This window comes from Ahaetulla prasina, chromosome 1 (assembly GCF_028640845.1).
Source record: "Ahaetulla prasina isolate Xishuangbanna chromosome 1, ASM2864084v1, whole genome shotgun sequence".
NCBI lineage: Eukaryota > Metazoa > Chordata > Lepidosauria > Squamata > Colubridae > Ahaetulla > Ahaetulla prasina.
Genome location: NC_080539.1, coordinates 78,292,557 through 78,318,087, shown reverse-complemented (window position 1 = coordinate 78,318,087; position 25,531 = coordinate 78,292,557). Strand labels below are relative to the sequence as shown.

General features: G+C 39.2%; 1 protein-coding gene across 2 annotated transcripts in view; it reads right to left on the bottom strand.

The window, feature by feature from the left end:
• Positions 1 to 25,531, bottom strand: part of SMYD3 (SET and MYND domain containing 3) — a 352,490-nt gene that overhangs the window by 19,140 nt on the left and 307,819 nt on the right. Inside the window, exons 9-10 of one of the 2 annotated variants that reach the window (XM_058165279.1) lie at positions 21,870 to 21,960; positions 17,334 to 17,508 (exon numbers count right to left, since the gene is read on the bottom strand). In XM_058165279.1, coding sequence (XP_058021262.1) covers positions 17,334 to 17,508; positions 21,870 to 21,960 — 266 coding nt within the window. The remainder of the gene's footprint in view (positions 1 to 17,333; positions 17,509 to 21,869; positions 21,961 to 25,531) is intronic. The other variant, XM_058165289.1, reaches the window with a different exon arrangement.

Below are 25,531 nucleotides of genomic sequence, written 5' to 3'. Positions count from 1 at the left end.
AACTCTAATTAAATCAGTTTATAAAACAAGTTTTCATGCCTAAAATAAGAAATAGTTTTTTCAAAAAATTATATTAAACAAATATATGTGGCTGCCCAACTCACGCGCAGTGACTTTCCCGAGTTCTCCTTTGAAACAACCTATCAAAGTTGTACCAGTTGCTTATTTAAATCAGTTGAAATTCTGCTCTGCTTGTGCAGAATTACAAAGACATGGAGCTACACTAGAGAGACGTTCAGATGCAAAAGCAATTGGGATGGACGTTTGACTGCACATGGAGCAGACTTTTCTCTGAATACACTCTAGTAAGCTTGCAGCTCTTTCACTCTCTGATTTACAGCTGTGAGGCTACTGACCTAACAAGTTCAAAGTGGGCAGCCTTGTGAATGAACAAACAGGAACAGGGCTCTCTGCAGAAGTCATTCTGTTCACTGAGGTATAAAGGAATGATGGGCTCACAAAGAGAGTGTTAATCTCCTGGCTGTGGTAGGAACAATCAACCAGCACAAGTATATCACATCCTCCGGTTTAATTTCATTAATGCCACAGCTATCCTACATTAAAATCCAAAAACTGATGAAACTAAAGATGCTGTCTCCAGTACAGGCTATTTTAAGAATGAGCTCCACTGAACCGTGGGATTTATTAATGGTGCAATCTTACTGATGATTGACTGAATATATCAACTCTGACCAACACAACACGTTCCCTTGCATTTGATTATGAGAATTTCTGTGCTAAACCCCACAGAAAGTGGGCCTCTGTGGCTCAGACTGCTAATGCAGTCTGTTCTTAACAGCAGCTGTCTGCAATTACTGCAGGTTCTAGTCCCACCAGGCCCAAGGTTGACTCAGCCTTCCATCCTTTATAAGGTAGGTAAAATGAGGACCCAGATTGTTGGGGGCAATAAGTTGACTTTGTATATAAATATACAAATAGAATGAAGACTATTGCTAACATAGTGTAAGCCGCCCTGAGTCTTCGGAGAAGGGCAGGATATAAATGCAAATAAAAAACAAACAAACCAGTCCCAGCAGCAGCAAGAACGAATAATTTCCCATTTACAAAGGGGAAAAATCCTAACCTCAGTTCAGGTTGTTTTCAAACGAACCAGACAATCTTCTATATTCAACATATTCAACAAATCAGCAGCATTTTTCATGGGCAGAATATTGTTGAATATTAAATTGTAATTTCTATTAATTATTAAAGTCATACGAGTTAGCTGTGGGTCTATGTCACTGTAATTAAAGCTGAACCACAAGGTGAAACTCTCACATCAGTGGTGGGTTGCTCCTGGTTCAGTCCTGTTCTATAGAACCGGTAGTAAAACCGGTGGGAGTCTCTGCCCACCTGCCACGATATCATCATGGGTGATTTGTGCATGTGCAGAAGTGCATGCACACGCTTGCTTTGCTCACGCGTGCGGTCCCATTGCAAAGCGGTAGTAAAGGTAAGTAGAACTCACCTGTCTCACACTAGTAGTTGTTTTCAACTTTAAAAATTGCACACATACAGACATGCGGAGTCAATAATTCATTATTATTAATGTCTTTGACATATATGGATGAGGTTACAATAGCACGTTGAAATGCTTGTTTGTCTTGGAAAATTCTTACATTAGAAATTACAGCACAACAGGTTCAAAATACGGTGTTAATTAGAACTATTCACAGTAACTGTATGATCCAAATTTAAAAGAGTTTTATTACCTCAAAGTTAAGAACTACAGACAGTTCAAGAAGTTTGCATTTCTTTCATCAAAAATCCAAATCGGGGACTAAATTTCAGTTCCAAGCATTTCTACACAGGATGGCTAATGCTAAAACTTGTAATTGTGTCTGATTATTTTAGTCAGGCTGTCTGTTTGGTTTGATGTTTTGTCCATTTTTATGGATTTTCCAGTTTTGTATGCTGCCCAAAGTCCTTTGTAGTAAGGCAGCTAATAAATTCAACTAACTAACTAACTAGTTCAGAATAGACAGTAGATCTGACAGTAGATCTCTCATTTCTGCCCTAAATAATCAGCATTATATAGTCTTTAAGAGTCTTCTGGGATTAGGAAGAATGGAAGCCAAATTGCCATGACTACTCTGTAGTGTACAAAAGCAGGCTATAAATCAAATATAAATGAATAAATACGATCGGAAAGTAAGATCTCCCATAAACTTTTTTCCCATATGTCTTGCTTTGATCTTTTTGACTTTTGAGATTGTTGGCAGGTAATAATTTTTTTTCTAGTAACACAAAAACTTTGGAATGAATTCCTGACTGAAATAAATATTAATAGCTTTCTATTATTACATAATGAACAAACCAGCTGTAATCATTTCAGAGAACTTTGAGAGCTTGTTTATTTATTTATTTATTTATTTATTTATTTATTTATTTATTTATTTATTTATTTATTTATTTATTTATTTATTTATTTATTTATTTATTAAATTTTTATACCGCCCTTCTCCCGAAGGACTCAGGGCGGTTTACAGCCATGATAAGAAACAACAACAGTATACACATAAAACCATAATTTAAAAAACTTATTATACAAATGGCCGAATTAAAACATTTAGAATAAAACCCCAAATTTTAAAAAGTTAAAACATTAAAACTAATTAAAATCCTATTAAAATCCTATGCCAGTCCTGCACGAACAAACAAATAGGTCTTCAGCTCTCGGCGGAAAGTCCGAAGATCCGGCAGTTGCCAAAGTCCAGGGGGAAGTTCGTTCCAAAGGGTGGGAGCCCCCACAGAGAAGGCCCTCCCCCTGGGGGCCGCCAGCCGACATTGCTTGGCGAATGGCACCCTAAGGAGTCCCTCTCTGTGCGAGCGTACAGGTCAGTGGGAGGCATTCGGTAACAGCAGGCGGTCCCGTAAGTACCCTGGCCCTAAGCCATGGAGCATTTTAAAGGTAGTTACCAACACCTTGAAGTGCATCTGAAAGACCACAGGTAGCCAGTGCAGACTGCGCAGGAGAGGTGTTACATAGGAGCAACGTGTGGCTCCCACTATCACCCGCGCAGCTGCATTCTGAACCAACTGGAGCCTCCGGGTACTCTTCAAGGGGAGCCCCATGTAGAGAGCATTACAGTAGTCCAAGCAAGAGGTAACCAGAGCATGAGTGACCGTGCATAAGGCATCCCGGTCGAGGAAGGGGTGCAACTGGCGAACCAGGCGAACCTGGTAAATGCCCTCCTGGCGACGGTCTTCAAATGATCTTCGAAAGACAACCGTCCATCCAGGAGGACGCCCAAGTTGCGCACCCTTTCCACTGGGGCCAATAATTCGCCCCCAACAGTCAGCCACGGCTGCAGCTGACTGTACCGGGGTGCCGGCATCCACAGCCACTCCATCTTGGAGGGATTGAGTTTGAGCCTGTTTCTCCCCATCCAGACCCGTACAGCTTCCAAACACCAGGACAGCACTTCGATGGCTTTGTTGGGATGGCCTGGGGTGGAAAAGTACAGCTGCGTGTCGTCAGCGTACAGTTGATACCTCACCCCAAAGCCATTGATGATCTCACCCAGTGGCTTCATATAGATGTTGAACAGGAGAGGCGAGAGAATCGACCCCTGCGGCACCCCACATGTGAGGGGCCTCGCGGTCGATCTCTGCCCTCCTGCCAACACCGTCTGCGACCGGTCAGAGAGATAGGAGGAGAACCACCGATAAACGGTGCCTCCCACTCCCAAACTCCCTAACCGGTGCAGCAGGATACCATGGTCGATGGTATCAAAAGCCGCTGAGAGGTCTAATAGGACCAGGGCAGAGGAACAGCCCCTGTCCCTGGCCCTCCAGAGATCATCAACCAATGCGACCAAAGCCGTCTCCGTACTGTACCCGGGTCGGAAGCCAGACTGGAACGGGTCTAGATAGACAGATTCCTCCAGGTATTGGGGTAATTGACGTGCCACCACACTCTCGGCTTACTGAATTTGATAATTTTTTTTCTGATTATTTGTTTGTTGGATTTTTAGGACTGTCTGATTCTGAAAAGATTCTGGGCAGCTTACAATAATTCAAATATGTATTTTAAAAACACTGTTAAAAACGTAGCTGCCCACACAAGACAGAAACAATAACATTAAGCATTTTTTCTCTTACATACAGTGTTAATCTGTCCTGTTGAAATAACTGGAAATGTATTACAGCAAAGTTGTTTAGTATTACCTATTTATTACTTGTAGAAGTTTATTGGTTTACACTTTTCTTTTTAGTACTGCTTTTGTCACTTAGATTCAGATGAGGAAAAAAAGCAGCTAATAAATGATCCTATTCTTTTTTGAGGGGGAATAGAAAACAATGAAATATTACCCCATTAGATAATGCAAATGTTTAAAATTATTTTTGTAAAATTAGTTGCCTAATTTATTAAGAACAGTTGTGAAAAAGGAAAGTATATAATGAAAACTATTTTAGGAGAAAATCCATGTTACTTTATGCTAGCAGAAAATTAGGAGTCTGGTAGTACCACAGCAAAACAAAACTGGCTGCCATCTACAGCCCATAGTCCAAACCACTCAAGGACATTATTAATAAGCTACAACCCATACTGGACAACAATACTGCACTTTCCTAGGCACTGGGTGAGAGGCTCACCATGTTTGCATAAACTACCCAACCTGAAGCATGTTCTCACTACCAAAAGAAATAACAAAATAGCTGTGCAAATATGAGAACCAGGCCCTGCAACAAACACGGATGTTTGTTTTGCCTCCGGAGGTTTACCACAAACTGCATCATCACAAACTGCAACAACTTTATATGTAAAGTTCCTTCAATGTGATATGTAGCATCTTCAGCCAGCAATGATCCTATGGATCCTACATTGGAATAACCAATCAGTTTTTGTTCAAATGAATTAATGGACACAAAACAAAAGTAAGGTAATCACAGACCATTTTAGCCTCCCAAGACACTCTATTACAGATTTTAAAATAGCTGTTTAGAAGCAAAAAACAACAACAACAAAACTTTATCAGCACAATTGAGTAAAAGATGGCTCAACTCATATTCCATTAAAAGGCTATCTTAGGACATCTCAACACAAACAGCAGATTTTTAACATCTCAAAATAAAGTGACAGAAGTAGAAATGAAGGAAAATCTAAGAAAGTTGTGTTAGATTGAGTTAATGGGATTCCCCCAAAAGAGAGTGTTTCGAACTAAAAGAACTGCATGAAACAGTATAAGGACAAATGAAAGCAAGGACTGCAAAAATACTCAGGTATTATGAATGGGATTTCCTTTCCTTTTCTTTCCTTTCTTTTCCTTTCCTTTCTTCTGTCCTGTTCTTCCCTCCATGTCTCATTCTTGTACCAGTTTAACCACTCCATGCATTTGATGAAGTGAGCTGTAGTTCACAAGATCTTATGCCTTTTAATAAAGTATGTCAGAAAGATTCTACTAGACTCCTTCTGATAGTGAGAGCTAGTTTTCATGTTCTTTTGGATAATGCTATGTATACAATAAGGGAGTCATGAAGTTCCAGGTCTGTCCAAAGAATTACCCACATTCAGGTTTATGAGGGATGGATGTGTTACCAAGCCTAAAGGCCATGAAAAAAAGAATGCTGCTAGAGCAACCACTGCCTTTTAGGCACCATAGTCTTTGATATTTTTAAGGTAGCAATGTTCATAAAAATTCCCATAGAGTAGATTTCTTTAGCCAATGTTTATCTATGTTGGCGTAGTTATGGATGTTACACCGGGGACCTCTGAGGCTTACCAAAAGCAAAATTAAATGTAAAGAAGAGAAACAGTTCTCTTGAGAGATGCCGCTGGCTGCCCAATTTTAAATATCTATCTGCTGTAGAACACGTTTACTGAATAAGATGTTTTACACACAATATTGGAAAACTAACAGGTCAAAGCAGCAAAGTAAGAAACCTGAGAAATGCAGAGATATTTTCCTAATAAATCACATGTCACTAGGTCATCTGCTAATTGCTTGAAGATGATTGTCTGGGGCTGATGCAGGGACCTATAGCCCTCCAGGTATTATTGAACAACTAACTCCCAGGATCCTACTACATTGGTATGCTAGACGGAAAGCCAGAGGTTGCTCACAAAGAAAGACCCTTGGAAGGATGTAATCCAAAGGTTAGTAATTGCAGATGAATTGAAACATCAATTATAGCTGTCATGCTACCCTGCGGTCAGCAGAAAACTACTGTATTTACATAGTTGTAGAAAATGTTTAATTATTCACTTCTTTTTGTTTCATCCAGCCAGTGTAACATTTTTCTTGCCTATACAGATAAGCAAGTTGATTAAAAAAACACCTATGTTCTTATCCCTAGAACATTTCCTTGACAGGATTATATTTTATTACCATTATTAGATGGGGTGGGGTGGGTGGAGATTGTTCCTTTCTCTCTCCCTTTTTCTTTTCTAAGTACAGGATTGTCAGAAAGGAGGCACTGTTAACATTAGCTCAATGACTTAAGTGTCAAAATTATATTAAAGATTGTGAGCATATGCTAGGGGTTGCTTTCCTGCTACTTCATGGGTGGAATATGTAAGACTGATGTACTGTTTATTACAGAAAGTTGATTAGGTACATTTCTTGAATATATTGACTGTTTACCACAGTTTATAATAACAAATACTGGATATTTAATGCAATATTTCTTTCACATCTTTATTTACAATTATGTGGAATTTATACTTTACACTTCCTCCAGAGAGCAAGGCACTGTACACAATTTTTCTTCTAGTCTGTATTATCCCCTCAACACCCTTCTAACAACGCTTTAAAAGATTATGACGGATGCAAAATTATCATTTTTCAATAAACTCCATTCAGGTAGTCTGAAGCTAACACTCCCCAGGCCTAGTCCAATACCATAACTAATATACCATAATGATGTAGAGTACTAGCTAATATGCTTAATTATACTGATTTATCAAATTTATATAACTGCTCATCTCAAAATGTGATTGTTTATTAAAGCTGAAGCAGATGAGATGTGGACAGGCAATTCCCAAGCTAGAGAGGATTGTTATTTAAACATGGTCCACAAGACCCCAAAACAAACTGCCAAGCACCTGTTACTTTGGAAGGCAGCATAAAAGTTTAAAGCCTGGGACAGAGTGAGCAATCAACAGTCATGTTAAGGCTTCATCCTTCCTTGGAATTTAGATACTCTACTAGACAAGATGCATCTGGGATTCTTCTATCAGTCTAGTCACAACAGGTGAATTAAAAGTTAAGTGTCTTAAGGTCTGTGATTTACTTCTAAGCCAAGGTAGTAAGTCTGACACTGACAGGATGTGGAGCAACATACTATTTTAAGGCATATTCAAAATGTATGTGGAAGTCCTCACCCTTCTTCCATATAGTTTTATTCTTTCCAATCCAAAGGGATTGTCTGTCTAACTGTTGCTTGGCAGAATAGCTCCTGGTAAATTGAAGATAACAAAACCATATTTGCTGTTTGGGGAGAAGCTGGCAAAACAAAGATGGTGTTTGAAAATGGACTGGATCAAATCCAGGGGCTTTGGAAAAATACATTGCAACTAAAGTTTCCAAATTCAACCCTGAGGGAAATAGTGGTGATAATTTCGTTCTAAGCACACAACCCTCTGCTCCTGGCCACGTGACCCAGAGCAAACTCTGTTCAGCCCATCCCTTGCTTCCTACACACAAACGGTCAATGCTGGTAAAAAGATTGAAAAAACCTTGAAGCCATGCTCTGCATGTGTTCCCTTTGTCCCAAAGGTGCTGTTCAAAAGAAAACCAAACTTTCTTGGTTTTTTCCTTGAAAACATTTTGCTTCTCCTCCATAAATTCAGTTCTGGATTACCTGGAGGACTGAGAATCTCCATAGACTCAATTTCACTGAGGGCCGCATCAGGGTTGTGTTTGACCTCAGGGGGCCGGCATAGGTGTGGCTGAGGTGGGCATAGCCAGTTTGGCGTCACTCCTGTTGGGGGTACCTGTGGTGGCCCATGCGCTCTGCCTGCGAAAACAGGCTCCCAAGCTCTGTTTTCAGCTGCCACGGCCTTCTGCAACTCTCTGCCCATGAAAATGGAGCTCAGGAAGGCTGCAGCCCTCCCAAGCTCCGTTTTCACGGGCAGAGAGTTGCAGGAGGCCCTGGCAGCTGAAAATGAAGCTCGGGAGCCTGTTTTCACTGGCAGAAGCACCGTGAGCCGGTCCTTTGTTCTTTCCAGGGCTGCCCCGCCAGCCAGATCTAAGTACTCCATGAGCCAGATCCGGCCCCCGGGCCTTGAGTTTGACACCCCTGCCATAGACATTGTTCCCTACTTTGTGTGCATCCATCAGCTTCTTTGAGACAGGAATGTAAAAATGTTTAGGATAATCTGTAACACTCCCAATCCTTGTTGATGATTCCAAACTCACAGTACTCCAATTTCTCCACCCCTTTCTAATTCTCCACAATGCTTTCCCCTCACTTCTGCTTTTGTCTTTCTTATGGAAGCTGCTCTTCTGAGTCTCCTCAACTCCTCCTTATCTTACCTTATTTCCTATTCTTGATATGCTTTGATCTTGGGACATCCCGATTTATTTGCTGCCTCTGTTGTCTCCTTAACTACCCATTCCCCTCCTCCCTGCTTTATTTCCCACTTTTCTTGCCAGTTTGGGTTTTTCTTGGAATGTTCCATTCTTTCAAATATTCTCTTCCAAAAGAAAGCAAAAACTGCAGCATTTTTAAATCAGCAGATGGAAGCTCTGCTCTGAGCTGCTCAGTACTAGGAAAGATTTCCTTTGGAGGGGTGGAGGTATTTGACCTGGATGACAATCCTTATATTCCATTGTTTTATGGAAAACAAAGTTGCAGAGTTTTAAGAAAAATAGTATTACCCTCTGAAGAAATAAACCAAAATTAAAATAACCCAATATTGCAATAAAATAAATAAAAATGCTAAAATGTTAAAAAGTGGCCTCAGGTTCACTCCTTCTGGAGTTAGCCCTAATCATGCTCTGTAAAACCTGGCATGACCCATAAGCTGATGAAAGTTGTGTGTTCCTGCTATAGCTTAGCACCTCATTTGACGTAAGTTTCCTTTTCACATTCTGAAACATCCAAACAATTAAATATAATATCCAAATTATAACAGAGAACAAGAGAAAGAGAACATGGTGTTCAGAAGGCAAGGAACAGGCCTATTCCAAATGAAATCTTGATGAGAGATTAACAAATGAAAAGTTGTGACTAGTTTTAAAAATACTGGGTAACCACCATTTTTTTAAAAGTTTCATACAATTGTATGAGATTGTGTCCTCTAAACTCTATTTAATTACTTTTATTCTTTTACCTCAACACAGAACTCCTTCTATGTTGTCCTCCCTAGGTTTTGCTCTTCAACTATAAGACTGAAGCAGAATTACAACAGAAATTTCCATACTGTCATGGTTATTACCCTTTTCTTCAATGTAGATCCCTCTTGGACAGGACATAACTGTATGGGAAGAATTTAAGCTAGCCATTTAAAAAAAATCTTTCATTTCCAAAATCTTTTACATAAAATTAGCTATTGAATTCTACTGAATTAGATATAGTTTATTTATTTCCTGAAGAAGATTCGTGCATGCAAAAGGTGCACTATCATTTTAAAATCTCATCTTTCTAAAACAGGATTTCTTTTTTTAATTTTTATTAAACATTTTTCAAAAAACAAAAAATAATCTTTAAACAATAGTTTCTTTCCAACAATTTAGCAACGGTTAATCATTTCTTACTAGTCCATTTTTTCTCCCTTATTTTAATGTATCCTTTATATATACAAGTCTAATATTAATTTATTTACATATATACATATAAATAACAGTGTACCCAATTTCATTTCTATAAACTACATTTTTTCTGCTTCCTCTTATTTGTTGTTACATTTCTACTCCTATATCTTTTTTATTTGATCTTTCCTTGCCTTTTATTGATTTCTTAAGCACTCTGCCCTTTAGAACCAATTTTTATTTCAAGAAAGGGAAGAAAACATTTTATAAGAAAACAATTATTATAGCCCTGTTTAAGCACACTAACTAATCCTTTTCTAGAACTAATTACTTTTGTCTTATTTCAGATCCACAATTGTGTGCTCATGTTTAAGCACATACAAAGAAAGATTCAACTAACGAAAGAGATGTACACTGAATACTTTGATGAATCAGTCTCCTTACAACTTCCATCTGCTCCTAATTGCTTCTCAGAAAATATACTCAGTGTCACCCTTTTGCATATTTCCACTGCCCTATCCTAAACACACTTAAGTTGCTGACAGATTAATGCTTAGTTCACTTGAGGTATACATTCTTTGGTTCTTACACATGTTCTTATAAGGAAATGGAACTCAGTAACCACTTGATCGCAAGTTTGGGCAATGTTATTGTACAGAAACAATGCCTTAACTTCACTTTGGTATCAGATGAAGGTATCTCTGTATAAAACATAACTGTCACCAGTGCTGCCATGAGCCTGTTTTGTAAATCAGATATAAACAAGGTCTGCTGAAGATTAGTCAGTGAACTGCTAATGGACCAAATAAGTAAGGAGGGAATAGACCTGGAAATTCACAAAATACATGGCTTGAGGTCTACTTTAATTCCAGTCAGTTGTTTTAAAAGGACAAGAACACACTGAGTATCAACACTTAAAACACAGTGAAAAGTCTTCTTCTCACAATGAGAACACTGTTAAGAAAAACAGAACTTCGGGACCAGCTGTTCTCATTTCTGAACCATTTTTAAGAACTGACCCAGAGAAGTTGATTTCAAGAACCCAGTGTTTACCAAGGAATATAGCTGTGAATTTTTCATATTGTTTACATATATACATTATTTACTATATCACTAACAATTAACGCATCACTACAAAAAAGGTACTGAACAAGTATGTCAGTCTGCATAATATTACGCTCTTCTGTAAATGCAACACTGAGCTTTTCTCTTTAAAATATTTTTTTTATTTTTTATTTTCTTCTTATTATTAAAATTTTAAATTCTCTTTAATATATGTCAATCACACTGAGATAATAATTGGCTTTCAATGTATATCAAACGAATTGAAATTTTTTGGCTATGCAGGTGGAGAATAACGGCAATACTTGTGTGCCTTTATAGCCATTTATAGCACCTCTTCTCTTCTTGGTATCGGTCCAAACCTGGGAATGTTACCTAGAAGGCAGACATGCCACAGAGAGAATATGCAGACCGGTCATTCAGAATCCAGACAGGGTAGAGATAAGCGCAAGGTTATGTTGGCAGGATATTATCTTCTTAAAGATATCACATGCTCTCTATCCTAAAATGCCAATTGGGTAGCACTGCTGTGCGGTTTAAAAGTTGACTGAAAAAAGCAGCAGCCCTGGCCTTTTATAAAATGGACATATATTTGAAAGGCCTCAGGCTTTATGCAATGAAACCCTGGGGTAAAACAGGGTGCAACAGTTTTAGAATTCATTTTATTGAATTGATAATTGTTTCAGTTATAATGGGATATCCTGCTATCAGAAAAGCTTATTACTATTAAGAGTACAATTTATTTCTCTACCTATTGGCAGCCAGATTTTTAGACAAGTTGGATTCTCCAAATATTCTGGGACCTCTCCCATGAGGCGGAAAAGCAAATGGGAGATGAAGTGATGAAAAGGCTTCTGCCATTTCATCAACAATGAACATTTCAAGAATTATTTCTCATAATTATGGCTTTGTTCACAAATGGGACAAAGAACAAAGAGAACTTCAGAATTAAATTATGGGTAGCACGCCGATTTCCATTCACAGGAGAAGCTACCATGTACTGCTATATCATTTATTCCAGCTGACAGCAGAGGAATATTTTCCTCTCCAACTATTCTACCCAAGATATTTTAGCTGGAAATGTCAGAGACTGAAAATTTTAAGTGTATGCTTAAGTGTATGCTTAAAACCTGGCTCCATACAAAGATCAGTGTCTTCTAGGATAGTAACACATCCCACTTCATTTAGCTCAGTTCAAAATCTGTTTTGGTGAATCAAAACATGTTTTCTCATAAGAAGTATTTTTGACACATATTTTTTATTGTGTAACTTGTGAGATGAGATCCTACAGTATCTTCCCACTCTAGTCTGGTGCTCATTCTTGCATTTAATGACTTGTACATTTTCTCTGCAGACTATAAATAAGAAATAGATTCTGCAAATCCCAAGCAAGAAGAGTACTTTCTCTTTCATTTACTCTTAGGAACAATTCCCTTTGCCTTTTATTTATTTTGCAACAGATTTAGTTGATATGAAGCATTTCCATGTGGCCAAAACACCACTTAATACTGAAAGTTTTATTCAACGATCCACAAAAGTGCCTCAATTCCCTGTCACAATATCTGACATTTGCTTAAATTAAAATCACAAATGAAGGTCTACTTCTGCACAAGCAGATATAGGTAGTCCTTGACTTATAACCATTTGTTTAATGACCGTTCTAAGTTACACTAAAAAAGTGTCTTATGACCAGTTCTCACACTTATAACCATTGCAGCATCCCCACATGATCAAACTTCAGGTCTTGACAACTGCCATGTATTTATGATGGTTGCAGCATCCCAGAGTGCTGGGATTGTCATTCGCAACCTTCCCAGGGAGCTTCTGACAAGCAAAGTCAATGGGGAAGCCAGATTAATTTAAGAACCACATGATTCACTTAATAACTGTAGTGATTCGCTTAACAACCATGGCAAAAAGTCATAAAATGGGGCATGCTTCACTTAACAACTGCCTAGCTTAGCAATGGAAATTATGGGCTAAATTGTGGCCGTAAGTCAAGGATAAACTGTACGGTTATCATGACAAATATACCAGTGGTGGGTTTCCCCCAGTTTGGACCGGTTCACAAGAACCAGTAGTAAAGCTGGCAGGAGGCTCTGCCCACTGATCCGGATGTCATCAGGAAGTATCTGCATAGAAGTGCACACATGCAGTCCTGTTGCAAACCGGTAGTAAAGGTTAAGTAGAACCCACCCCTGAAATATACAGATTCAAATATGGTAATTATTTAAGAATAAGGAGTTTTCATTCTTTTCAGTAAGTTGAAAGATTTATATAACCTAAAGAGAAACCAGAATAATAAAGGCTTACATTGTTTTGATTCTTTTTGTAAATTTTATTTATAATAAACAAAAATAATAAAATAAATTACTTTAAACAAAATTAAATTTGTCTGTTTTATATTTTCCCAAGCCTTTTGCTTCTCTTCTAGGTTTGAACTGTTTATTGATTGCATCGCACAAATATCCAGCCTCTGTGCCAACTAGGACTTAATAGGTAACCACCAGCCTATTGAATTGCACCTGGAAACCTATTGGTAACCTGTGCAGCTCTGCAACTGAAAAACAGTTTTAATTAATACATCATTTCAAGCACAGGATTTACCTTTTCTATCATGTTTGGCATTTTAATATTCACAAATAATTTCTTTCCAGCAATTTCAATTAACAGGAACTAGAAATACCCATTGCATTAGAATTCTTGTTGAGCTTGGAATATGTATTGGACATATGCACAGCATTTGTGGAAAAACCTTAAACCACACACAGATTTTTCCAGGTTCATGTGGCAGATGTGGGAGGCAAGCGCATAAGTCCAGTCCCACATGTTTCATGTGCTCTGAATCTTATGCTGCCCTTCAAAACTGGATTTCTCCCCTAAAATATATACATTCAATATAACTAATCCCAATATAATTTTGTATGCACAACTTCCTGAATAAAAATTGGTTTTTTATAGAGTCTCCAAATGTACTCTGTTGTGTATATAATTTTCTCAAATAGTAGTGTTTCAAGCCTCAAAAGAAGAAGATAAGTGCCGTGGACTTGGTTGCTATTACTCCCAGTATGGATGATTTTGCATGATCAGAATCCGATCAGGTTCATTGTGTAAAAACTGTTCTTTTTTATCTTCCTATGAATATAAATGAGTTCTCAATAATTTCAATATGGTGGCAAAATATCTGAGAGCACAACATTATTTTTTTTCTCCCTCTAGATTAAAAGAGATATTCTACAGGCTTGAGCTGACAATGTTAGTTTGTGGATAACAGCCAAAATATAAAAGGACCTCATAATAAACAGCTTTATAAGGGGAAAAAAGTCTCAAAATTTACAAGTACTCATGATCAGCCACTATCATTGTGGTGAAAATCAATGCAATTAATTTTTTCCCTGGATTTCTAAATTCTACAGGGATTCCTTTTAGTATGCTTCATGCAAATGGAATTCTAGGTTTTGAACTACTACAAAGAATTCTTAACCTTCGGGACCAAGATATATTGGTAATCAATTTGCCAGTGCATTGTAGTATGAATCTACACCACAAAGTCCATCATTACATTTACCTGAGTGATAGTTTAGCATGGCCTTTAAATAAATACTGAAAGCCAAGCAATGTCTGCAATGAAAACATAAGTTCAAAAACTGCACTTAGCACACTATAGTGGAAATGCACCCCACTGATCACTTAATGGAAATACTCACAGTAAATACAATCCCTGAAGTTAAAATGGTTTTAGTCCAATACTTTAAACCCCTTTAAGGAAAGCCCTACCACCTCCGATTTGTATGGATGGCTTGTTTTTCAGGTTATTCCCCGCAGGTAACAATATGAATATTTCTTTTCCCTCAGAACTGAGAAAAGGAAAATAGATAGCTGTAATGGAACTGTGGATGCAGTCAAGCAGTAGATTGATTCAACTGGAGAAATTCAATGCAGCCAAACAGATTCCCTAAGATTTGGTATCCTGCTGCTTCAGGCGCAACTTCTTGTAATGAGAAACAGAAGAGTTTTTGTCAGGAGCGTCAAAGCTTGTAGTGAAGCCTTGAAGGTTAAAAAAAAACACACCTTCAAGTAACAAGACCTCAAACTGAAAATGTCTCTCCTCAGAAAATGCTTTTGCACATGGAAAGACTACAACACCCAGTTGAAGGCAGAAGAGAAGTCAAGAGCATTTGCAAGCCAGCAACCTTCGATGAAGAAGATACAGTTATATGTATCTCTACTCTGGGGGAACAACAACAGGACAAAGAGCAACACCTTGGCTATAATAAGTATGACACACAAGAAAAAAATGGAGAAATGATTTGATAAACTTATAATTGCTTTCTGCTGCAACTCTTTTGTACCTATATGGTATTTCTGACCAATTTTTTATAGAATGTTATAGAAGCATAGCTGAAAAGGTATAGCAAGTAATTAAAATAGAAAGATCATTTTTGATTAGAGAGATTAGAGAAAATTGTGGGGGGAAAGCCTATCGATAACTCTTGTCAGGATGTCTAGAGACAATGCTTTTCCAATTGGGAGCATTCATCTACTGCTTTGGGTCCTCACGGGGTCCTAATTATTGGCCACAGAAATAGAACATTAAGCTTGAGAGGATTCTGCCTAGCACTAACATTATTTTCACCAATTTTGTAGAAAAGCATGGTTTGCTTAAAACAACAATGAAAACAATGAAAATATGAGGCATACTTTTTATGGATGTTTAAATAATAAAGTATTGTTCAATAAAATGATTATGAAGGCCAATATTTTGAAATTCAGAAATTACTAACAATTTGTTTAATTGCACAATGCAGTTTTGTTGACAAATCAGACTGTTTCATTTTTAATTATTAAGTGCCTAAGGGGCAGTTTTGCCATTGACCCATTGTTTGATTAAATTAGTATCTTAAAGAGGGCAATCTTCATCTATCTAGACCACAGGTGTCAGACTCGCTGCATCACGTTGCCGTCACATGACGTTTCACAACGTTTTTCCCATTTGCGGAGCTGGGGTGGTCTACCGTGTTTCCCTGAAAATAAGACCCTGTCTTATATTTTTTGAACCCTGAAATAAGCACTTGGCCTTATTGCCATGCGCTCAAAAGCCCGACTGGGTTTATTATCCGGGGATGTCTTATTTTGAGGGTAACGGTATGTGTGACGCATCTGCCCCGTAGGCCACCAGTTTGACACACCTGGTCTAGACTCTAGAGGATTGAGATTTTTATATCATTGTCCTTCATAAGTAATAAGTACCTGAAATTAAATTTAAAGGATCCAAATAATACAGTACATTCATACATTTAATGCAATTTTCTAGAACTTGAATATTCAATAAAATATGGGTCTGTAATAAAAAATGAAAGCACGTGACTAAGATCAATGGAAACGGAATAGCAATTAAAATTCACTCTGTAAAATGCTCCTTTATTACAACCAAGTTCCACTGAATGGTAAGACGTGCCTGTTTTCATTGTGTATTGTGAGGAGATATAATGCCACTAATATTTGAAGATACTATTACTGAGTTATTTTCTTTTTAAAAAACTGTATTTCTGTGACCCAAAGAAACATGGAGAGAAAGAATACAAAGTTAGAGATTTTCTTTGATCACTCTGCTCTTCCTCCCTTGCAGCTATAACATCTATAACTACTCTCTGTTTCAAAGGAAGAAGCTCTTTTTTGTTCAAACTCTGAGAATCAAAATTAATTAGTGACAAGTTAAAAACATGGACACCAAAAGGAAGAAAAGGAGTCACCAAAGATACGATGCTATTCTCTTAACAGGTACCTGGGAGGTTTTGAAAAGTAAAATTAGGGACCTAATGCAAAACATTCTAAAACTTTGCAAGGAAATGTATGTCATAAAAAGAATAACCAATCTTCCCATTTCAAGTATGGTGGATTTTAGCCTCAGGAAAAGTTGAAATGGTGAGTCTATTGTTCAATCATTTTTTGTCCAGAAAATATATAGTCCAGTTGGACAGTTGGATGTGCCAATGAGAAAGAGGACACCATCACTTCTTGATCAGCTAATCTTACATCAAAGAACGATGAGTAAGTGAAGACTACTTGCAAATAACTTCATTGTTTCCTCTCTTTATTAGAGTGGTAATTCCTACCCTATGTGTATATAAAGGGCCAGAGAAAATGGCAATTCCTTAAGACTGGTGTACATTTGCATATAAATCGATACAAGTAGCTGAAGAGCTGAATGGATAAGGAAAAATAACCTACAGAGCAAAAAACCTACAATACTGTGATGATCAAGGAACTTGGGGGGCCTCGGGGTGGTGGTGAAAAGAAATTGGTTTTCTTATTCTATATAACATAATTGTCAATAAATATAAAAGAGTTTCTTTTGCCCGATGCCTGTAAAATAATTTATTCTCTGTTTTCAGAATGAAAAAGGTATCTGTACAAATTGCCTTATTATATCTGCAAAGTAGTTTCTTGCAGATGCTATGGGAAAAACTATCACCTTCTTGTATCAACCCAACCCAGAAAATATACACCGTGTCTCACCATCCTGGGTGGAAACAGTCCCTTGCAATAAATCACAGTAACGCTAGCTCTCACCTGTAGGGCTCCAAAGTTCGGTTACCATAATGCAGAGCTTCTTCCCAAAGGCCCAGGTTTATGCAGGCATCCATGGCAAGGTCAAGTAATTTTAGCTGATAGATGTTGGTGTCTGGGAGACGAGAGGTGTTGTTCTTCAGTAACGTCTGGCAGGACAACAGAACTTGCTCCCACTCTGACATTTATTTGTGTTAAGGATTAACCCATGACAGAAGCATCAATCAAAAGGCAAAACATTAAGTTAAAACACTGCAGTTTTTTATTCTACAAAATCCTCTTCCATAGAAAGCTTCATTTTTTTAAACCAACAAAGCATGAAAGCAAACTACATGAATGGTGATCATATGAAACCACAACTAACTTTGCTATAGTTAATTTTCTTTTAAGCATTATTTTCTTAAAATAAACAACATATTTCCCTTAATCTTTTTCTAGTTTAAAACTCATCTTGTAAATTAAAAGAAATATTTTTTCAATGTAACAATTTTGGCAAAAGGAATTCTTCCTGGATGAAAATTACACGATCGGGGGATGGGAGGGGAATGGGGACCGCACCACATGTGGAAAGGAAAAAGGGACTCAATACGGTGCTCAGCATTATTAAACATATTTGACAGTTTTCTTTGGGCTGTAGCATAAAAGACAAAAGATCTTCATTTTAATATGAACTCTTTATGAGTTTTTGCTATGATTAAATCCACGTTCGTAAGATACTTAGTTGACATTGATATTCCCAATTTCACATAGTTAATACCAGTCAAGGAACAATCTGAATTTATCAACTGATTATGTATATTTATATGAGTGCCCAATAGACATGTGACTCTGGGTCGCACAATACATTGCAAATAGAGTATTCCCAAAACATTTAATCATCACATCAAGATGGACCTGCTCCATGACTTGGATTAATGCTAAATGGGGAAAGCCAGTTCTTTAGTACCTTATTTATGGCCAGCTGATTGCTGTCATCTGAGTCTCAGGGGCAGGAATGGTAGCTATTCCATAGGATAGAGACAACATGCAACAGAGACAACATGCTTTCAAGGTTCCCACTAGATGGCCTGGTTTAATATAACGGCATGCCCACGCTGACAGATCTTGTGGGACAAGCAGAAGTAATAGGAAAAAAGTAGTTCTGCAGACATAACTTAATCCTAAACCATAAGATTTTTTGAGAGAAACTGGTCTAAAGAAAAACAGAGAACATCATTTGATGGGACTGGAGAGAAGTGATGAAAAGCTAGAAAAAAATCTCTCAGTTATTAAAGGCGAAATAGTGTAGATGTCAGACATTTTATACTGAAAATGGAATGAAATGTGGTTTACTACTTAGTAGTGAATCTCAATAAGTTAGTATTGGATTGCAACTTAGATAGCCAAAAGATTAACTTTATTAAATATATAGGGATGTGTGTGTGTTTGTGTTCTTTTGGCTCCTCAAACTATATTAATACTTAAATATTTAAAGTGTCTGTCATCTTGCTCTGCAAGGCTAAAGCAAAGTTTCTGCTGCCAAGAGCCATGATAGCACAGTGCTTAGAATGCAGACTAACTCTGCATTCACTATTGCAGACTAACTCTGCCCACAGCCAGGAGTTTGATGCTGACTGGTTCCGGCTTGACTCAGCCTTCCATCCTTCCGAGATTGGTAAAATGGGGACCAGATTGTTGGAGGCAATATGCTGATTGTGTAAATCACTTAGAGCAATGTCAGCGAACCTATGGCACGTGTGCCGGAAGCAGCACACGAAACCATCCAGTAAAGAATGTGTGGCCTCGCTGACTCCTATACTGCATTCCTGTGATCACACACGTGCTGGTCAGCTGGCCGTCGCGTGCACGGGAGCAGCGGGACCTGGAAGAGTGGCATTCTGTCACACATGCGCAGGCCGGCACCCGGCCTTCCAGGTTGACGTTGCGCGCATGTGCGATGGCCAGATGTTCGTTGGGCGTGCTTCGATGCCAGTATCCGGGTGTTCAGGTGCTGGCTCCTGCATGCGCGATGGACCGTTGCTCTTCCGGGTATTGGCACTCCCGGCTCGTGCATGCGCGATGGACCGTCACTCTTCTGGGTATTGGCGCTCCCGCGTGTGCGAAGCCCAGCAGGGCCACGCATACCTCACGGGATGTTTTCACGTGCCACTTCTGGCACGCAGGCCGGCATGTGGGCACGTCAAAGATTCGCCATCACTGTCTTAGAGAATGCTGTAAAGTTCAACAAAGGGTAAATAAGACGGCCGCCCTGTTTCGGGTAACCCGTTCCCTCCTTCACCAGGGGGAGCGGGATGACCCCTTACAGGGACGTGCCGAGGAGTTTAACGGTTATCTATACGATAAAATCGCTCAGCTCCGGGATAGCTTGGACCAAGATTGCGATGATCCGGATGAGATGACTGAGGCGCGTCTTGTTGATACCGTTTGGGATGAGTTCGATTCTGTGACTCCCGAGGACGTGGACAGGCTGCTGGGGAGGCTGCATGCCACTACATGTTTACTGGACCCGTGCCCCTCCTGGCTGGTGCTGGCCACACAGGAGGTGACACGAGGCTGGTTCCAGGGGATTATAAATGCTTCTTTGATGGAGGGGATCTTCCCCGCCGCCTTGAAAGAGGCGGTGGTGAGACCCCTCCTCAAGAAGCCTTCCCTGGACCCAGCTATTTTGGGTAATTACCGTCCAGTCTCCAACCTTCGCTTTATCGCGAAGGTTGTAGAGAGTGTGGTGGTGTGGCAGTTTTCTCAGTACCTGGAGGAAGCTGTCTATCTAGACCCGTTCCAGTCCGGCTTCCGACCCAGGCACAGCACGGAGACAGCTTTGGTCGCGTTGGTGGATGACCTCTGGAGGGCCAGGGACAGGGGTTGCTCCTCTGCCTTGGTCCTGTTAGATCTCTCATCGGCTTTTGATACCATCGACCATGGTATCTTGCTGCGCTGGTTGGAGGGGTTGGGAGTGGGAGGCACCGTTTATCGGTGGTTCTCCTCCTACCTCTCTGACCGGTCACAGACGGTGTTGACAGGAGGGCAGAGATCGACCGCGAGGCACCTCACCTGTGGGGTGCCGCAGGGGTCGATCCTCTCGCCTCTCCTGTTCAACATCTATATGAAGCCGTTGGGCGAGGTCATCAGTGGCTTTGGGGTGAGTTATCATCTGTACGCTGATGATACTCAGCTGTACTTCTCCACCCCAGGCCACCCCAGCGAAGCTGTTGAAGTGCTGTCCCGTTGTTTGGAGGCCGTACGGGTCTGGATGGGGAGAAACAGACTCAGACTCAATCCATCCAAGACGGAGTGGCTGTGGATGCCGGCATCCCGGTACAGTCAGCTGCAACCGCGGCTGACTGTTGGGGGCGAGTCACTGGCCCCAACGGAAAGGGTGCGCAACTTGGGCGTTCTCCTGGATGAACGGCTGTCGTTTGAAGACCATGTGGCGGCCATCTCCAGGAGAGCTTTTTACCAGGTCCGCCTGGTGCGCCAGTTGCGCCCCTTTCTGGACCGGGATGCCTTATGCACGGTCACTCATGCTCTCGTCACTTCCCGCCTGGATTATTGCAATGCTCTCTACATGGGGCTACCCCTGAGGTGCACCCGGAGACTTCAGCTAGTCCAGAATGCAGCTGCGCGGGTGATTGAGGGAGCACCACGTTGCTCCCGGGTAACACCACTCCTGCGCAGTCTGCACTGGCTACCTGTGGTCTTTCGGGTGCGCTTCAAGGTTCTGGTTACCACCTTTAAAGCGCTCCATGGCTTAGGGCCCGGGTACTTACGGGACCGCCTGCTGTTACCTTATGCCTCCCATCGACCCGTACGCTCTCACAGAGAGGGTCTTCTCAGGGTGCTGTCCGCCAAGCAATGCCGGCTGGCGGCCCCCAGGGGAAGGGCCTTCTCTGTTGGAGCTCCTACTCTCTGGAACGACCTTCCCCCCGGTTTGCGTCAAATATCTGACCTTCGGACCTTTCGTCGGGAATTAAAAACTTATTTATTCATCCAAGCGGGACTGGACTGATTTTTAGATTTTTTAAATTTTAAAATTTTAAAATTTTAAATTTTTTATATTTCCTGTAATTTTATATGGGGTATTTTAGGTTGGTCAATTTGACGGTTTTAATTCGGCCACTATTGAATAGGTATTTTAAATTGATTTTTAACTGTATATTTATTGTTTTTATCTTGGCTGTACACCGCCCTGAGTCCTTCGGGAGAAGGGCGGTATAAAAGTTTAATAAATAAATAAATAAATAAATAAATAAATAAATAAATAAATAAATAAATAAATAAGTGCTATTGCTATTGGTCTGAAACTTAAAGATACAAAGGCTGAGGAAAAAAAATAAGGACAAAAGAGTTTTCTATAACCCAGCCCACATTTTGATTTGATTTACCTTCTGCTTCTTTTCCTTTAAATATAGTTTTATTTGAAAAATACAAAATACATATTATAGACAGGATGAGTATGAATTTAACAAAGACAAGAAAACAAGTTGATTGTTATAATGTCCTGATATGAATGGAAATGTGCGTACTATGGATCAAGGATACCTTCACGTGACTTTGGTGCACCGACTGTATTTATAACTTCTTTGGCTTCTTTCCAAGCTTGCTCATCACCTGCTAACATGTCAGCATCCTGCTTTAACAGAAATAAAAGCAAGCAAGCAAGCATCTGGTTAAAAGAAGGAAACTAATATCTAATTCTAAAAATAATTTACATGCAACATTAATAACAAAACCAACAGTTGGATGTCATATATTTGTATTATATGTTTACATAATAAGGAAGGGGTCAATAAATGAGCCAAAAAATACAAAATCCACATTTAGAAGAGCTTATAAACTACATTTTGGGAGGTTAAAAAAAGGGAAACAAAGACGAAGTAAAGGAAACAGAAAAGAATGTGGTAAAATGGGATGAAGCTGAGAAAAGGAATAATAACATAATTCATCTTTCTAATGTTTTCCAATGTTGGCATGGAAGAAGCAGGGTTTTGAGAAGAGTTTTAGATGAATAGGAGTGCTCAAGGAAAAATGAGCAGTCATGGGACTGAAGAATTGGCAGAATACACTGAGATAATCTGCATGAGTAGATTAAGCTATGAGAGTAGAGAAGCTATGAGAGACTTAAAGAAAGACAAGGATGATACTTCAGGTATTAAAATATCATGGATACACTAAAGACAATGCACCCCTACTAATGTATACTAATGTATTGTTCTATATTGTACGTAGCATCTCTGAAACACCATTAGTCACTATCAAGAGCAGCAAAACCCTCGCTAAAACCAAAGGAGAAAGTTCTTTGACAAAGCTCAGCTTTGTCTGCTTTAGCAGGGATTTTTAACTTGCTCTGCTTGTCAGCAGAAAATAATAATCCATGAATAACGATCATGTGAGGTTTACAGCAGATAAAATTCTAAAAAAACATCTTCTCTGCCAGTACCATAATTTAAACAAAGGAGCTTAGGGATGGCAAACCAATTTTCATATCAATTATCATCCCAAGAGCAAAAAAGTTAAGAGGTTTTAATCTGCATTTTCCACACAGTGAAGTTAATTATTGTGCATTCCAAAAAGGAGGAAATATACACCCGGAGCTCATATTAATTCCATGTGTAGCTTTAGTGCTGCCTACTATAGAGGTCCAAATGGAAAGAAAATAGGTGACTCTTATACTATCTCAACAGCTTATTGCATTAAATGGGTTCTCAGGCTTCAATTATATTATACATAAGGAATTACAAAGAAAGTAGTGTTCCTTTTAAAATTTGCAAATGGAATTGCCAAAACATAAACAATCTGATCGCAATATGTTCACCTGGAAATAATTTTGTACAGAAAGCACACAAAGGTCAGCAATAGAACAATAAAGTTCATGTTGAAGTACCTATGTCAGTTATGTTCATCGTACAGATTCAGACACATTAAATTTTGCATATAACAGGGATGAGTCAAGTTTGGCCGTGATCTAACTGTGTCGCCTTCAAAGGGCACAGGATTAATTACATAGGTTTTGATTTAATGTGCCTGTTTTAATTTTTAATTTTGAGAAGACATGTAGGAAATGTACTGTAATTGAAAGACTAGAAAGCCAGTCATGCACTACATGGTGCATGATCAACCAACAAAGGGAACTAGGGTCTAAAGTGGACATATCAGTGGTGGATTTCTACTGGTTCGCCCCGGTTTGGCTGAACTGGTAACGATGGGAGGCTCCACCCACCTGCCCAAACATTATCATGGATGCTCTGTGCATGCGCAGAAGGTTCTGCACATGTGCAGAAGCGCCGCGCACGAGCTCACAGTTCCAAACCAGTAGCAAAGGTAAGTGAAAACCACTACTGGGACATACCCTACAAAGTGATTCTGTCATCAGCTTATTTACAGTGTACAGTCTGAGGACAATGGAGTTACCATAGTTGGGCTGTAAAATTTAGATGGGCACTAAATAGCAACAAAGAAATTCTTTCTTTCTTTTTCTTTCTTTCCCTCCCTCTCTCTCTCTGATTTTTTTTGCTTTCATCTAAATCTGGTAGCCACCAGTATCAAGAATTTTAATTAATTATTTCTGATAATTCAATTGACTCTGTACGTTTTTCACAGAAGCTGTATAGATGATGTAGCTACATCTACTGTCCACTTCTCTGTATTTCCTATGCCCTGCCACATCGTCTTCCCAACCAAATAATTGGGTGGAGGAGATTATGAATACTGCATCAACTCCTTGTGACTGGGAAACAGGTAGAGAAGTTTGCTTCCTTCCACTGTATCTCTTTAAAATAATATTTTAAAGCAATATTATTGTTAGGCCACTAGAAAAGTAGCAGAACAAGAAAGCTTTTCATACAACTTGGAGGAGGGGTGGGGTTAAGAAGAAATATAGCTCCTGTTTCCTTAGGCAGAAGCAAAAAACCTCAAGCAAACTGTGTCCCATCAAAAATGAAGAGAAAATGATAGCTTATGCCAAGGATGCCAAACAATTTTTTCATCCTTAATACCGGACTAAAAGAAATTATCTTTTTAGAACATATGAGTGGCAAGGTAGGTTACCTTTTCAGTTGTGAAACATACAATAATACCTGATGTTCATATTCTTATCAATGAGGAAGAAGACTTTCTACCACATATTCTGTGCATACATTCTTCTTTAGTGCTTTAGGCAGTATTTCTAATTTCTCTATGTACATGGTTGATTTAGGCACCATAATTTTTCTTTTGCTAGAGAAGGCCTTGTGGAATAGTCAAAAGACATCAAGCACAGAGATCAATGCAGATTTCACCCCTTGTCTATAACTTGAAGGCTCGGGGCAAATTAGGGTGCTTTACCAGACACCACTAACAACAAGGTTATTGATTTGTTTGTTAGATTTATATATTGCCTTTCTTCTGGGAGTTTAAGTTGGCTTCTGCAAGGATCACTTACATTTTATTCCCACAACAACCCTTAAAATAGATTGGACTGAGAGAAAGTGACCTGATACAAATGTCAACCAATGAGTATCCGTGACTAAGAATGGACTTGACCCTGAGTGTTCTCAGTCCTAGCCCAAAATTAAACACTTCACCACAATTTACTTCCTACTTCATATACCTGAGATAGCCTTTTCTCCCTGGTAGTCCCAGTAGGTTTTTCCTAAATGGCTTACCTTATTCAGAAAAAAAAACCCTCTAAAATATAACTGGTAAGATTGTCAAGAAAAATTAAATATAGTAACATTTCTCCATATCTGAGCTTCTCTGTAATATTAATCAGTTATAGCATTTGTTGTTCTTATTTTTGTTATTAATTGTGAAGTCATGTCTGACCCATTGCGACCCCATGGACAATGTTCCTCCAGGCCTTCCTGTCCTCTACCATCCTCTGGAGTCCATTTAAACTCACACCTACTGCTTTAGTGACTTCATCCAGTCACCTCATTCTCTGTTCTCCCGTTCTTCTTTTGTCCTTCTCCAGTGAGTCCTTCTTTCTCATTAGGTAGCCAAAGTATTTGAGTTTCATCTTCAGGATCTTGGCTTCTAAAGAGCAGTCAGGGCTGATCTCCTCCAGGACTGAGTGGTTTATTACAAGAGACTAGCATAGCCCCTCATTTATAGTGAATTTGCTGAGATAGGCATAGTGAAAGGCTAGAGATTTCAAGACTCTTCTCCCAGAAGCACCCTTAAGATTTATGCTCTAGCCCTACCTTCTGGCTTAGGGTAATGCCTTG